The sequence below is a fragment of the Zalophus californianus genome, chromosome 6 (genome assembly GCF_009762305.2).
Source record: "Zalophus californianus isolate mZalCal1 chromosome 6, mZalCal1.pri.v2, whole genome shotgun sequence".
NCBI classification, from domain to species: domain Eukaryota; kingdom Metazoa; phylum Chordata; class Mammalia; order Carnivora; family Otariidae; genus Zalophus; species Zalophus californianus.
Window position 1 is genome coordinate 1680213 of NC_045600.1, and position 16517 is coordinate 1696729.

At 64.0% G+C, this 16517-nt stretch overlaps 1 protein-coding gene across 1 annotated transcript in view; it reads right to left on the reverse strand.

The window, feature by feature from the left end:
* The window catches only part of KIF26A (kinesin family member 26A), a 41034-nt gene that overhangs the window by 17901 nt on the left and 6616 nt on the right, over positions 1 to 16517 (reverse strand). The window contains exons 3-4 of the mRNA XM_027568824.2: positions 9725 to 10177; positions 2170 to 2360 (exon numbers count right to left, since the gene is read on the reverse strand). Of these exons, the coding sequence (XP_027424625.2) occupies positions 2170 to 2360; positions 9725 to 10177 (644 nt within the window). The remainder of the gene's footprint in view (positions 1 to 2169; positions 2361 to 9724; positions 10178 to 16517) is intronic.

The following is a 16517-nucleotide window of genomic DNA, read 5'->3' on the forward strand; positions in this document are numbered from 1 at the left end:
GCCATGGCCGCCAAGCCTGAAGGGCCCAGCAGGGCCCAGCTGAGGGGCGCTCTATGGTCCATAAGCAATAATGAGGCCCTGGGCACCTGGTCCCCATGCAACCACGTTCCACCTTGGTTTCCCCACATCAGGGTGAGTAGCTCAGAGGTAGTGGGACGGCCTGAGGCTAGGGCCAGCCTGCGGGCAGTGCTCCAGGAACAAAGGAGAACCCACACGCCCAACCTCTCCCCCATTCTGCCTCCATTCGGCAAAGACCAGACTCAGCACTCCAGCTCCACCTCCAAGGCCCTCAACAGCATGGACAGCACTCTGCTCTGTCCCTTCCGATGGCGCACTGCCATCAAAGCTGTCTCCACAGAACCCCAGCCAGCGAGCCAAGGGGCAGGGCATGGGCTGGGCTCAGGTGGGAGCACAGAACACATACCCCACGCATGCCTGAGGCCCCCCGGGGCGGGACCTCTCAGGGACCCTAGACAAGCCCCTTCTCTCTCTGAGCCACAGCCTCCCCCACCGCACCCACACAAGCACTCCCGTCCCACCCAGGGGTTAGGGGTCCTACAGCCCCAGCGAGCAGACGGGCTCTGACCCGAGTCAAGCACAAGCTCTAGATGGCATTCCCCACCAGACGCCCCCCCGCCCCAGCTTGGCCCATGACTCTTCTAGAAGCTGCTGCAATTCAGGGCCATCCAACAGGCTGGAAGTAATGGAAGCAGGCAGCGCTCCCCGCCTCCCGCCCCATCGGAAAACTTGCCTCCCGCTGTCCCCAGCACTTGTTTCTATGGTAACTTCCCAAGGTCAGCAGCAGCCTGGCTCCAATGGAGACAAAAGGCAGCCGGCACCTGCTCTGCGGGCCACAGGGTTACTAATGAGCCAGTGTGGCCCCCACAACCAGGGACCACTGGAGCCACTCTTCCTTTCCAGAGGCTGAAGTTCCTCCCGCAAGCATGGCCTGACCGAGCACCGCCACCACGGACAGCCCTAGAGACAGGGCGAACCCGGAAGGGACCTCCCCCACTGCCCCACATTGCCCCTCTCGTGCCCTGCACGGGGACTCCTGAGCCGCGGGGCAGGCCCCCCACCTGCCCCACAGCCAGAGTGCTCCCCAGCCCGTCACACGCACCACCACTCACTCCCCAGGCAAACCCGCAGCCCCTGCTGATAAGGCGCCCGGCTCCAGCCGCCAGCGCATGATTCATGGATGAGCTTATCAGTGCCCGCCAGGGCTGCTAATGGGACAGTGACCCGCGGCTGGGCCTGCCATTACCGTTCATTACCACCATTATAACCCGTAATCCACAGTCCTCCGCGCAGGATGAAGGCTCGGCCTCCTGTGTGCAGAACCTGAGCGCCCTGCCGGGAGGGGTGAAGCCAAAGGACAGCTCCCCAGGGGCAGCAGCAGGGGGCAGGGGGAGGAACCCCTGCTCCCACACCACTTCCCACCCCCGCACCTGCCGGGCCTGGGCTACACCAGCCCACATCCCCAGGACCTGAGGACCTGGAGGGACCAAACCCAGGGCTCCAGTCCCATCCACGCACCGGAGCTCCGGCTGGGACAGGACCGCGCGAGCTCCAGGGCTCTAGCAACAGTAAATGTGCCCACAGCCACCCCCTCCCCCGAGGGACTCTGCCCTCCAGGACACCCTCCCTAGCTCACCCCAACGTCCTCCTTCACCCCAGGACCCTCCCTCAAGCCCCATCCACCCCCGCTCCCCCCAAGCCTGTGGCAGCCTGCTATCCAGAACCCCAGCCCACACGGGCCCAGCCCACGCCCCAGGACGTGCAGGGCTGAGCCTCCTCAGGTGGGGCCGCCACGGAGATCACCTCGCTGCAACTCTGAGGAAAGCACCATCTGACAGGAGAGTAAACTGAGGCACAGACGGCTTGTGTGACTTGTCTGCAGTTACACAGCTCAGAAGGGGCAGAGACTCCGTTCAAACCCTGTCCGTGGCTGCGTCCACCCCCAGGCCGAGAGGCCTCCGATGCCCGTGGCTGCCAATGTGGTGCCCGGTGGCAGCACGCTCCCCCACCCCCGGTCCGCCCAGGCTGCCGTTCTGGCTGGGAAGGCCCGCGGGCCCCAGGGGCCAGCAGCCGAGGTCTCCCCCCAGCAGTGCTTGTCTGAGGGGTCCCGAGCCAGACCCAGGCCCCGCCGAGAGGCCACGGAGGACTTACCTAATGAAGAAGGAGGCTGCCGCCGACGGGCCTGTGGAGCCCACCGCCGGGGCGCCCGGGGCCGGGCTGACCAACGCTGTTGTGCAGGCCCCGCTGCGGCCCCACAACTTCGACACGCCGTCAGAGCCTAAGGTGGGGGTGCCATCCCGGACCGTGTCTGCCACCGCCACGGCAGCCACCGCGGCTTCAGCCTGGTGGGAAGGAGGGAGGCTGCGTGAGGGACACACACGTGCTGGGGAGGCCGAGCTGCGCGCCCCAGAGCCCCAGCATGCTCCCCGGGGCCCCGCACTCATGGGACCTGCCAGCCCAGCAGAGCCCACGGAGCAGATGTGGACACATGTGCCCACCCAGGGACCAGACTTTCTAGCCTCTCCCACATCAAGTTCCAGAAATGATGTGAGCACAGCAGTCAAGACAGAGGGACAGGGATCCCCACACCCCTCACCCCGGGTCATCCACCTGGGAGCACCCAGAGGCACGAGCCAAGAAAAAACCACAATAAATATTTGTCACAAGTACTAATTGCCCTGTGTATGATAATGTATGATGTTCCCGTCATCTGAAATACTACTCTGGCATTTCCAACTAATTAGCTAAAATAAATTCTAGAAAGGGAGACAGCCCCGTAATGAAGCACAAATGTAATTGAATGATCCCTAAGTCGGCGCCAGCAAACTTGAGATCCGGCCACCATATATTATGTTTATGTGCACTTGTCGGGCCCTGGACCCCCAGGCCAGACCTGGCCCCCGGCAGAGCGGGGGAAGGAAGCAGCCTGCCTCAGCCTGGCCACCCCCAGCCCCATCCGCTGCCCCAAGGGCCCCCTGTCCCCAGCCTCCAGGGCTCCCCGGAGCACTGCCTTAGGCATCCTCTGGCCTAGCCGGGGAGGACGGGCATCCCCATGCTGACAGGACGTGGGCCTGCCCAGTGACCCTGAGGGTGAGGAGCCCGGGCAGCAGTCACATTCTGGAGGGCCCAATGTCCTCGGGATCTCCCAAGTGACACAGCCAGAGGCCAGGGTGGCAGCAGGACAAGCCACCACACGCCCCAGAGGAACGTTCTGAAGCAGGTCCTGCCACCTTGGGGCAGCACCACCCCCCACCATGGCGGAGGGTCTCACTCTGCCCAGCCCATGGTCAGCACCAGCTTCCAAACCCCTCTTGGGACACAGTAAAACCATGTCTGCAAAGGAAGGTCACAGAGAGCCCCACTCTTTAAGCTAGATGGGAGCCACACACCACCCCTGCCCTGGCCCCCAGAGCCCCAGCCACTCCCCCAGGGCTTCGAGGACAGGTCAGTAGCAGAGAAGGGTGAACCTGAAACAGCTCAGGCCCTTACCCACCTCACCCTGCACCTGCCCTGCCTCTGCCCAGAGGGCAGGAACTCCTATGCATCCCTCAGAACCCAGCCCAGCCAGCCCTCTCCTTCTCCAGGCCACTCCCTGTCCCTGCCCAGGTGCCCGGTCCTGGCCTCCCTGGCCTGCTGACCCCTCCTCAGCTTCCCTCAGTCTGTCCAATGCTTCCTGCGCCCCACCCCCAAGAGTAATAGGGCCGTGCTCAGCATCATAGTTTCCGATTCCACCAGCTTTCATGAGCACCTTTCATGTCCTATCACACATACCTGGTCTCCTCCACATCCTTGTGCTAACACCCTGCCTGGCACATTGCAGGTGCTCCATAAATTTGTCTTCCAGGGGCACAGAGCCTGGCAGGGACACAGACACAGGACAGACCCAGCCCACGGCTGGGAGGCCACCCCTAGGCCTGAGGGAAATGGGGCTGCTGGAACGGAGGGGGCACCAGCTCACAGGGAACATTCCAGAAGGAGGGTCAGCCAGGCCTAGATCTAGCCAACAAGAACCCAAAGCTGCTTCACCTCCAGGAGGCTGCGGAAGCTCAGGGCAAATGCGTGAGTAACACGGGGCAGCCAGCCCTAAGGACTCCCTGATGGGTGGACATCTGCCTGTCCTCCCATTCCTGCCTCACACGCACATGATACATAATCCTCCGTGGCCTCAAACATGAATTCTTTGGCATCCAGCCCCCGGGGCAGCTCTGCCGTGGGGCCCAGGCCCAGCAGCCCAGGCCAGGCCTGGTCACTCTGTTCAGTGAGGCATCCTGGACAGCAGGGGACCAAAGCAGGGGTGGGGTCACAGCGGGGGCAGAGCCACCGCACCACGGCCCTCCAGGGCCCCTCCGTCCACTCCCACAGAGCCCGGGCCAGCCCACCGTCACATGCAGCCTGTCCGCCTCCAGCCAGAACGTTCTGGCACCACCCGGCGAGGGCGCAGGCCGCCCGCACTGACCTGTCTCAGGAGTCCCGCACGCGCCTCGGCTCCACCATCCCACGAGCTGCCGAGACACGGCTCCGGCCATCGGGACGGCCACTGCCGATTCCTGCCAGAAGCAGAACCCGGGCATGCCACAAGAAGCCGGAGGGGGCGGGAGGGAGGGCGGCGGGAGAGACGACCACAACAGGAGGGCAGAAGAAAGGGGGTGGAGGGGCGGGGCGGGCGGGCGGCCAAACGCCAGCGCAGCAGCGAAGGAGAAGCATGAAGACAGGAGAGCGTGAGGCAGGCCGCGGCGTCCCGGGCCCCGGCGGAGGTGCCCAACACCAGCCAGCGCCACCGGGCAGGGGGGCGGGGGGGGGGGGAGGGGGTTCCGTGGAGCACGGTTTGGGAAACGCCAGGCCAACCCTTCTCAGGCACGCTCCGGGCCTGAGCTCCAACGCCCATCCAGGTCTGGCACGTGAAGGAGAGGGTGAGCAGCTCCCTGGGGGTCACTTCGAGCCACGGGGCGGGGAGGGGACAGCCGAGGGGGCGGGAGGCTAGGGACAGCCAGGACGGAATCGTGCAGACAGTCTGGACCCGGCGCGGGGCACGGGCGGCTCACGGGGCATGTGCCCGGAACCAGAGGTTCAGGGGGCAGACCCACCTGCCCCTCGAAGCTCCGCCTGGTCACCCAGAGGGGGCCTCAGGCTAGGGACAACCTGACCCTTACAAGTGCCCTGTCCCACCCCCCAGCCCCCAGCCCTGGTCACAGAAGCAGCCTCACTGCAGCACCACATGGAGGAGGGGGCCGTCTGGTCCAACGTCCATTCCATGGGCGGGTAAACTGAGGCCCAGAGAAGGCGCCAGGAATGGGCCTGGTCAGAGAGACAGGCCAGAACCCTCTACCCCCTGCCAGCCCAGCCACATCCCTGAGGATGGGTGGTCACCCACCAGAGGCCCCACCGGGGATCCCAGGGCTGGGGGCAGGCAAGCAGGCTGGTACAGGGGGCAGCGATACTCCCAAGCTGGTACCACACAACCTGCTCCCAGGCCTCCACCAAAATGACCTCACCTCCTGTTCTGTACATCAAAGAAGTGTGCAGCACCTCCTCCAGGAAGCCCTCCATCCTCCCTATCCAGGCAGGGCCTCCACTGTCCCAGCCCCCATGACCCATCAGGAGCCCCTGGCTCTGGGTTCTCCCCGGACTCTGAGCCCTGGGCCCCAGGCAGAACGTGAATGCAGGACACGGGAAGGTTTACACAGACTCTGCTGGCCTGGCAGCAGCACCATGGACCATTGAGCCCCCCAGCTGCCCCAGCCGGTGCGCCTCCCAGCCGACCGTGCACTCTCATGGTCTCTGGCTGTGAGATGAGTGCAGGTGTCCTGTGAACATCTGTCAGCATGGGGGGGGCAGGCTGCAGTTCACAGGGCAGAGGAGCTGGGGGGCCCACGGCCATCACCACAGCCAGGGCAGCGACAGGCCAGAGCCTGGCTCCCGCACGCACCTCCGTCCTCTACAGTGGCAGAGCTGCCTCTACCCAACGTCAGACTGTCCACCACCAGGGGGGCCCCACGACCAGGAAGCATCACTGGACACTGGGGATGTGGAAGGAGCCAGAAAGGGCCGAGCTCGGTGCTCCCAGATGAGGGAGGTGGGCTTCAGTTTTGATTACAGCCGTGGCTAGCTCCCCAGATGGCCAGGCCCATGACTTGACCCCCTGCAGGACCATGGGGCAGGCTCACAGCCACAGCACCCAGAATGTTCCGGCCCTCAGAGCCCGGGGTCCTCCAAAGACCACCCCTGGCACAATCTGCCTCCTCTCCATGCACTAGAACAGAGGACAGCAGCCCGGCCCTCCCGGCCAGAGGGCTCCACAAAAGAGTCACGCCCCAGGGCCGTGGAGGGCCTGTCGTGCAGACTCACAGCCTGACCTCCAGAGGCACTTCCTCCTGATAGTTTAACATTCCAGAGCCACTTCTAGCAATCGATGCCCTGGTTCTGAGGAAATTATCTCATCTGAATCCTAAAGTTCTATTTATGCTTCTAATAATCTCCCCATTGATCTCCAAGACTGTTGTCTAATTATAAATCCATTCCCACCCACCCCGAACGCAATCAATGTGCACATAAAACAGAGAGAGAGCCTTAAATGCCCACGTTTTACAATGCGCTGGCTGCAGGTGGGGCTGCCCGGCAAGAGGCCAGCAATACCCCCCCGGGGCCCACAGAGGCATAAAGCCTCCCAACGCCAGCTGCACCGACCCCACTCGCTCCCACTGTCAGCTCCTGTCCATCTTCTACCTCCTGGGCACTCTCAGAGCAAAGGCCGACCGCCCTCTCTGCCCGGCCCTCCAGGCCCCAGCAAGACATGCATTCAGCTCCCTCCCCAGCTAAGGAGCCCCCTGCTATTGCCGGTGGCCCCCACACTTCCCACCACACCATGGTGCTGGGCCCACCATCTCTGACGCATCCCTCTGGGCCCAGCTCAATGCCACTTTCTCCAGGAAGCCACCCAGCTCTCCTGAGCTGCCTCCCCAACTCAGTGCTGCCCCCCAGCACATTCCTTCCGGGAAGCCCAGCTCTCAGGCCAGGAGGTCCCCTACATGCATGGTGGGAGCTGGCCTCCCTCTTCTTGGTTTCACCCCAGGATTTAATAATAGAGGAGTGAGAAGCAGCAAGACCACACCCAGAGGGCATCTTCACACCAACGGGAAGCTAGTACAAGACCCCAAGTTCTTCCCTGAGCCCCTGTGCACCCCATCCCCAAGCTGCCAAGGGCCAGGGAGGCCCTAAGGACAGAGTGCCCTCTGGAGGACCAGCCCCAGCAATGGGTCACAGGGTCCAGCTCAGGATCTCTTCAAAGACCATGCCAGAGGTAGGAATACCAATCAGCATGACCTCACTGAACTCAGAGGGGCCAACGAGCTGAGGGGTGGGGACAGGGCAGGGGTCTGTCCTGCTTTAGGATTGTATGCGACCTTGCCCCAGCAGCTAAGGACCCTCCCTGGGCCTCTATCCCCCATGGCCCCACGGAGCACAGAGCCCACAGGGAAGGTCTACCCACTGCCCTATTTCAGAGACACTCACTGGGGAAGATTGTGCAGCCAGCTCTGCAATGACTGGAGAACGGACCAAGCAAAACTAGCTTTCATAGTCATCCACTGACCTCTGCCCCAGCTCCATGGGGGTGGGTGACGCAGGTGGCAACGGGGACACTTCTCCACGTATCCGCACACACCAACACAGCCTGGCCTGGGCCCCTGACCCCTCTTCCCCCTCCTCTGCTACCCCAACCCCAGCCCTATCTCCTGACAAGGCCTCACACCTCCAGGGAGACCTCAAGCTTCACACCTCCAGGGAGGCCTGGATGCTTCACACCTCCAAGGAAGCCTCATGCTTCACGCCTCCAAGGAGGCCTCATACTTCACACTTCCAGGGAGGCCTGGATGCTTCACACCTCCAGGAAGGCCTCTGTGCTTCACACCTCCAGGGAAGCCTCATGCTTCACACCTCCAGGGAGACCTCATGCTTCACACCTCCAGGGAGGCCTCATGCTTCACACCTCCAGGGAGGCCTGGATGCTCATATCTCCAGGGAGACCTCATGCTTCACACCTCCAGGGAAGCCTCATGCTTCACACCTCCAGGGAGGCCTGGATGCCTCATATCTCCAGGGAGGCCTCATGCTTCACACCTCCAGGAAGGCCTCTGTGCTTCACACCTCCAGGGAATCCTCATGCTTCACACCTCCAGGGAGACCTCATGCTTCACACCTCCAGGGAAGCCTCATGCTTCACACCTCCAGGGAGGCCTGGATGCTCATATCTCCAGGGAGACCTCATGCTTCACACCTCCAGGGAAGCTTCATGCTTCACAGCTCCAGGAAGGCCTCATGATTCACACCTCCAGAGAGGCCTCATGCTTCACACCTCCAGGGAGGCCTGGATGTTTCATATCTCCAGGGAGACCTCATGCTTCACACCTCCAACGAGGCCTCCGTACTTCACATCTCCAGGGAGACCTCATGCTTCACACCTCCAGGGAGGCCTGGATGCTTCACACCTCCAGGGAAGCCTCACACTTCACACCTCCAGGCAGGCCTCAGGCTTCACACAGGGCCTCCACACAGAGGGTTCCTTCTGCTTAGAAGGTCCTTCCTACTTGTTTGCCTGATGAGCCCCTATGCTGGGCTGTCTGTCAGTCTCAGTCCTCAACTAAATAGGTGGGCACATCTGAGGGCACAGACCCCTGGGAGAAGGTATCCCCTGAGGCTCGGGCAGAGCAGCCAGGTGCTTTCTGGGGAAAGGACTTCCCAGGACAGTTAACCTCATGTACTGCCCAAACCCAAACCAACTCCCTCCAGTGTCCTATGAGACCCCTAATCCAACAACCCCCCCTCCCAACTCCTATCCTAGTATACTTTCCGCTCGATGGAGAACTGGGGGCACACCAGACACTGGGAGAGACCGCCAGCAGCCAAGCTCTGTGGCTAGCGGGAACGCGGCTGGCCTCAGCTCCGCCCTGCAAGGCTGGCTTCATCCCAACCTACGGGGGTGACACCGGCCCAGGGCTCTGCCAGAGGACACCTGGCCCAAGTCCACGGCACCCACAGTGCCCACTGGTGCCCAGAGCTGGTTCCACGGAGGCTGTGCCCCCTGGTGTGGGCGACAATCTGGTGCACCTGAGGAGGAGAGCCTTTGTGGGGGGCACTCTGCAGCCAACTGAAAAGAGGCATCTCCTAAGAGGCCACGGGAGTGGACAGAGACCGCCTCCAACCCCTGCAGGCCTCACCCTACACTCCAAGCTCTGTCAGCTGGGCCACAGCCTGGCGGGGGCGGGGGGGGCCTAGCATGGCAGGAGAGCCTGGAGGGGCGGGGCCGCTGGGGACCCCTCCTCACAAGGAGATGTGTCACTCACCCTGAGAAGGAGGGTCTGATCCTGCCCCGGGAGCCCTCCCGTCAGCCCGCAGCACCACACGTGCTCTCAGAAGCAGGAGCGGCCAACTCCCTGCCCGACCACACACGCGGGTGCCATGTGACAGATGCCCCCCAGGGACGCGGGAGGACCCTGCCCACCGTGACTCTGCTGGTGGACTTGACGGGGCCTCCTCCCGTGTGCACAGCCCCTTGATACGGGGGCGGAGGGGGCACTGAGCCTGCGCAGCATGGGCCATGCTGAGATGTGGACAGGGACCCCCAGGAGGGAACCCAGGTCTGACCCAGCTGCCCACTGCCCTGCCTGGTGGTCCCAGGAGGCCAGCAGCCCACCCCGCCCAGCAGACTCACCAGGCAGGATGGCGGCAGGAAGCTGTTGACCCTCGAGACACTCCACATGCCCTCCAGGCACTGCTGGGCCTGGATGGTGACGGTGCTCAGGGCTCCGCCCAGGCCAGCTGGTGCCACCGACACCTGCACACTGGGCCCAGATGGCCAGGCCAGCCCCTTCCTCTTGTCCGGCCCCACCCGGCCCAGCTGCCTGCCCGGCGGGCCAGCAGGCACGGGTGCCTCCCGCGGGCTGCTCCCGGCGCCGGGGCTCGGGGGCACAAGGCCAGGGTCTCCGGGAGGGGCGTCGGGGTCCTCGCGGCTGGCGGGAGCCTGTAGCAGCCGCAGGGCCTCCCGCGTCAGCTGGTTCAGGTGTGTCGTGCAGACGTCACAGCGGGGCTCGGCCTCGGGGCGGCAGGCAGGTGGGGCCCCAGCGGCCGGCAGCTGGTCGAGAAGTAGAGCAGAGAGGCAAGGGTCCTGGGTGGGGGGGCAAGGGACAAAGGTGGTCAGTGCCAGGGCACCAGGACCCAGCCCCTCGTGCCTCACCCCCCGCAGCGCCAGCCCAGCTCATGTTGTGGCCGCCGCATCATCCATAACTGATTAATAAGCCCCAAACAGTTTTGTCAGCATGAGCCCGGCAGGAAAATAATTATCGGAGCTTAATAGTGAGGCCCAGGGCGCCCCCGACAACTACCTGCCTCCTCCCGTCCTCATTACCGAGCTCACTCGCGGCGAACGAGGCATCGGCACGCCCCGCCAACAACCGGCCGCAAGCAGCCCAGGCCAGGTGGTTGAGAAGCCGCCGGGAGGCTCGCAGAAGCAGGGCCAGACCCCCTCTCCCAGCCCGGCCCAGGGCCCTTCCACGGCCTGGCTGCATGCAGTCAGCACCCCCGGGGCCCCCGGCAAAAGCAACATCAGTCCAGAGCCATGAGGGGACCCCCAGCTCGACCCCACTGGAGGTGGGGCGGGAGGGCTGGACACCCTCATCCTGCTTCGGGAAGCCAGGATCTGCGGGACAGTGAACTGCGGCCCATGGGCGCCTGGGTGGCTCAGTTGGTTGGGCGACTGCCTTCGGCTCAGGTCATGATCCTGGAGTCCCGGGATCAAGTCCCGCATCGGGCTCCCTGCTCAGCCAGGAGTCTGCTTCTCCCTCTGACCCTCCCTCCTCTCATTCTCTCTCTCAAATAAATAAATAAAATCTTTAAAAAAAAAAAAAAAATGAACTGCGGCCCCGCGCTCACCCGTGCCCGCGGACATCAGGCCGCACAGTGACACTGGGAAGGGTGAGCCGGGCAGGCCCAGGTTCGCCTCAGGACGGACACACAAGTGCCAGATGCCCACCCCACTCGACCGCCCGCACGGGCTTAGTTCCCAGCGTCTGTGGGGCTTGGTGGCTGCCAAGCTGTGCGCTGCATGAGGGGGACACATGGGTCTCCCTAACTGTGAGCCTGGTGCCCAGAAAGGGCTAAGGACAAAAGCCAGCTCAGCCCAGGGCCTGGAGGTCAGGGAGGGCTTCCTGGAAGAGGTGACACGTCTGGAAGAAGGAGGAGGAGAGAGGCAATCCTCAGAGGGAAACTTACTGCAAAGACGTTATCAAGACTCCTATTCCCTGGGCCCACACCCTGTCCCTCGACCGCCCCACCGGGCTCTGCCTTGGTGCCTCCCTGGGGCAGCCCTGTGGGGACCAGTCAGGGTCTAAGCCAGGGCTAGACCCTCCGCATCCTCCCCTCCCCTGAGAGGCAAGGCCCAGCCACAGGTGCCTGGCCAGGGCAACCCCTCAACCAAGCACTGGCCCAGCCCAGCTGTGGCCATGACCACCCAGGACTTTCCCAGGGCTCTCCACAGAACCAACCCCATATGCAGGCCCATGTCTTCACCGTGGCCAGCTGGGCAGCTCGGCTGGGCCTCCAGCTGCCCGCCCCCCCCCACGCCAGCAGAGACCTGCTCCAACTCCCCGAGCTGGAGCCTTTTCCCTTCCTGGCCCCAGGCCGTTCCCTACTGTCCACACAGCAAGACCTGACTCCAGTCCAGCTGCCCTGCTGGCCCCAAAAGGACTATGGCCTCCCCTGATACACCCATCACTCAGAAGAGGAAGCTGAGGCCACCATCCCACCAGGTGCATCTCATTCACTCCAGCCAGGCTCCCCGAGCCTGACCTTGGCCAGCCCGAGCCTGCACACAGATGCTCGGGACCAGCTGTGGCAGGGTGGCCTCGCTGGGAGGGGGTGCCGGCTCTGCTCCCCCATCCGCGCTCCACGGAAGCCCCGCTCGGCCTCAGCCACAGACCACTGCCGTCCCCACATACCCCAGGTAGGTCAGCGCCCATGAAAGGGTGGCCTCTGGCCAGGCCAGGCACACCAGCTGCCCGACTTGCGGGCCCCTCCGGAAGGCCTGGGTTTTCTCGGGCGAGGGCTGGTGGGCTCCAGAGCGTCTGAAGCGCCAGAATGTCTGGTCCCGATTAGTGGACACCCCAGCAGGAGGCTGGGCGCAGGGTAGGGGGAGACCCATGGAAACTCTACAGGAGCGCCCACCAGGGCTGGCAGGCAGGGCCACAGATGGAACCCCGACGCCGGTCCCCCAGCCACAGGCCGGGCTCACACAGGGCCCAGCCCGGTCACTTGTCACTCCTGACCTGTTTTCCAGGGCCCGGCTCGGATTACTCCGTTTTTTCCACTCAGCAGGAGGCTGCTAATGGTGGACCTTGCGAGAGGAAGGAAGTGCGGCCTGCTGATGCCATTAGCCGACTTGAAAGGGCGCCCGGCCCCACCCAGCCCCCCGGCCCCCCCAGGCCCAGTTACCCATTGTTCCAGTGCCTCGGCCTGGCCTGGGGAGCTCGGGCCTCTGGGGGAGCCCCGGGGCACCCCCTGCATGGCTGGCACAGAGGAGGCAGGAAGGAAAGGCAGAGCAGGGGGTGGGGGTGCTCACTGACCTAAGCCTGCACCAGACCCCACCACCACACTGGCCGGGCGCAGGGGGGCTGCAGGCAAGGCGACAGGAAGCCAGAGCAAACCCCCCTCCCAGCTGTGTCATCAGGAATCCAGATGGCAGCTGTCAGGGAGGCCCCAGCCCCACCAAGGCCTCAGGCTCTGGGCATCAAAGCCCCAGGAGGGAACCACGGAGGTCTGCTCCGGTGAAGGGCTTGGGGCGGGGCGGGGCGGTGGGGGGGGGCACACCAAACCCAATTCCTGCGTTATGAGCTCCCAGGAGGCCCAGCCCAGACACACCTGGGCCCATCCCAGGGCCAAAGCCCACCCCAGTGCCACCCACCCCTTCCCAGCACTGGCAGCCAAGGGGGCCTCCCCATCACTGCAGGGGGCTCAGAGGGCTTTTGGCACGGCAGGGACACGGGGCATCTCTGCAACCTCTGCCTCGTGTCACACACACGAGACAGAAGGACCTGCCCTGGGTGACCACACGGAGACCCCGTGGGGCTGAGCCCCTCTGTCAGGCCAGGCAAGCACTAGGCTGGGCCAGCACGGAGCAGGGCAGGGCGGGGCACGCTTGCTGCTCAGGCCAAAGCAAGCCCACTGAGCAGCACGGGACACTCACTGCACGCTCCTCACCTGGAACCACACGCCCCACACTGGAGGGACCCCAGGCCTCCCCAGTCTGCTGGACCAGCTTGGCAAACAGCAAGCTCCACCGCCCCCGCCCCGCCCCCAGCACCCTGGCCCAGTGTTCAGGACTCCAAGGAGGGGGGCTGGCACCTTCCACCACACCTGTGACCCCTGGGAGGCTTTCACAGAGACAAAAGCTGGGCAGCCCCTGCAGCCCCACCCCCCTCTCCCCTCCAGGAGCACAGTGGCCTTCAGCCTTCACATCACAAGCCAACAGCCCCAAGACTGCTGTACATGGAGGCTGGGAAGGCTGCGAGGGGCAGCCGGCCCTTCTCCTCTCCCAGCCACGGGAGCCTCCGGGCAGCTCCGAGGGTCCACAGACCCAAGCCCCAGAGGGGTCGTTGACCCAATTTCTGGAATGTTGACCCCCAAAAGCCCCCAGCCGCCAGGCTACTTATCACCCACCCCCTCTCTGGAGCCCAGCACCTTCAGAAAGACAGTGATTACCCCACTGCAAAATATTACTTTTCATTTCCTCTCTACAGTCTAATTAAACAGATATTTTACTTGCATTTGGAAAACATTTTTCTTAATTTGATTCAATTTAGCACTGTATACCACCTACCCATCATGCCACTGGGGTTTTAGGGAGCCTCTCCCCACTTAAAAATAATGACTTGCCATTTTTCATCTCCTTTCTGGGGTCTCCAAGTTGCTTTAAGTAATCCTTCCATTTTCTCCTGCATCGGAGGCCCAGATTGACTTCTCAGGGCCGAACTGCCCCATCGTCCTGCCGGGAGAGGCTTCTCCCAGCCCAGGGCCAGCCGAGCCCACCCACAGGGCGGGACGGGAGCTGACCAGATCCTCAAGCTGAGGCCAACACGGGAGGAAGGAAGGGGCTCTGCTCCCCAGTTGGGAGAAATTCCCAGACCCCAGAGCTGCGAGATGACCCTCCCTGAGCCCGTCACCCTGTCTTTAGAAAGAGGTTCACTGGCAGGGCCTCTAGGAGGACAAACAGACCCAGAAGCCATGCCTGGAAGAGCGCCCTGAGGCCTGGGGGTGCCCCTCCCCGGCCCGCCACACTGTCCACATGGAGCGCGGGGTCCTCCCTGGCCATAACCCCTCTACCTCCTCCTCCCTTCCCTCCACAAACAAAGCGCCCAGGACCGTGACCCTGTGCGGCCACCGCTTCCGGAGCTGACAGCAGGTCCAGGAAGGGACCCCAGCTGCTGGGCCAGGCGCTGCTCTCTCGCGGCTCTGTTGGCGAGGACATTCCAATGTCGCGTGCAGCCTGGTGAACCCGGAGGGGGGGTGGCGGGGGTTCAGTCGGCCAGCCAGCCACACCTGGGCCACCCCAGCCCCTCCCACCAGCCAGGCACCTCACCTCAGGCCCAACTGTCAGCCAGAGGCCCTGCCCACCCAGGTCCCCTAGGGACCTCCGAACCAGACCCTCCCCCATCTGCCAGCCAGAACCCTGGAGGCCACTCCGGGCCCACCGGTCTGCAGTTCTGAAGGCCCCAGAGCCAACACTGACTCCCCTCTTCTCTCAGAGGCCGGGGTGGGGAGAGCGGGGGCTGCAGCCCGGCCCACCCAGCACAGACTGGCACCTGTCCCCAAGGCCCCGTGCCAGGCACCAGCCAGCTGGGCAACTCAGGGCACACACTAGTTCATTGAGACCCCCTCCCTTCAATGGCCTCCCCTGTCCTCCACCCGATGCCACGCCGCCACGCAGGGCGGTGGGGATCCTGGCGGCTGGAGACCAGTCCAGCGGGATGGCCTCGGCGGGGGCAGGGGGCAGAGAGGCTGGCATCCCGGGCGGAGGCACTCCACACACTTCAGGGGAGCCCGGAGCTCGCCCAGACGGGGCTTTCGGGCTGACTCCGTGGGTGTGGCTGCAGCCCTCAGGGACCTCCTCTCCCTCATCTGAGCAAGGGGCACGGCAGATTCTCACCACCAGGGTGAGGCCCACGCAGTACCCTGCATGGCCAGGGCTCCCCGGTGCCCCTCAGGAGGGCTCGGAACCCCAGGGAGGCCAGACGCCGACCTGGGTGGGTGGCCCCGCGAGCCCAGGGCCGGTACAGACGTGGAATGGAGCCCCCGCCCCTCAGCTGGGCCCAGTAACCCACCTTCTCCTGCTGGCCTCAGCCCAGATGTACACCCAACCAACAGGTGCCTCCAATGAGGTGCCTGGAGAGGCCCTGGCTGCAGCTGTTGAATCACAGGACCTCCCAGGACACACCAGGCCCCAACCTCTGCTCCAGGGCTGGAGTGTGACTCCCCTCCACCACACCTCCTGACCCTTGACCCCCTCCTGGTTCCCCCTCCGTGCTCTACCTGGCGCCCCCCAGGACAGGCTCCAGGCTCCAGCCACCCCCATCTTGGAGCTCTCAATGTTCCCTCCCCCCGGGGACCCTCACCTCATCTCTGTGGGTCTAATTCTAACCAAGAGCAAATGCCGCCTCCTCTAGGAGGCCCTCCTAGACGCCCCTCTGCAGAGCCCTCCCTCCCAGGCCCACAGCACTTCAGTTATGCGCACAAACACTGGAGGGAAAGCAGCCAGGGTGAGTGGCCTTAGGCAGGTCACTCACAGCCCTGCGCCCGCTCTTCCCTCCCTCACCACGTAGGGTGGTAGCTTCGGCATGTTTTGCTCGGAGGCCTGCTGACGGGTTGCTGGTATCAGCCCTCCCGTCTGCCCAGCTCCCTGCTCCCCTGTCCAAAGCACAGCCCCACAGGCCAGGTACCCCGGGTGTCCACCCTGAGGCTCCTCTCCTCACCAGGCCTCAGGGGCGTCCCAAGAGAGGAGGGGTCCCACTCCCCACAGGGGCAGCCCGTCCCACAGCACAAACCAGCCGGCCCTCCTTGCCACTTACCCAGCAGAGAAGACAGACATGAGGCAGGACGGGTCCCAACATCATCCCGGATCCGGTACCCAGACACACCACTGCCAGGCACCCCTAGGCCTCCCACTGGCCCACTGCACGGGCTGGAGAAGAGCCAGAGCACGGGGGGCCACAGACCCATCTCCACACACGCCCACCCCACTAGGAACCACATTACTCCTCCCGCTACCCTGAGCCTGAGCCTAAGACACTTGAATCAGCAAGCTTGGGCAGCAAGGCTGGGGCTCAAAGTGTGGAGGGTTCGAGAAGGGACAGGGCCAAGGCGAGGGGACCCCGGGACGAGATCAGGAGGGCCTGCAGCCACATTACTGGCAACGACCAAGCAAGCCATATGCCGAAATGACTTCCAGACAATCCCTT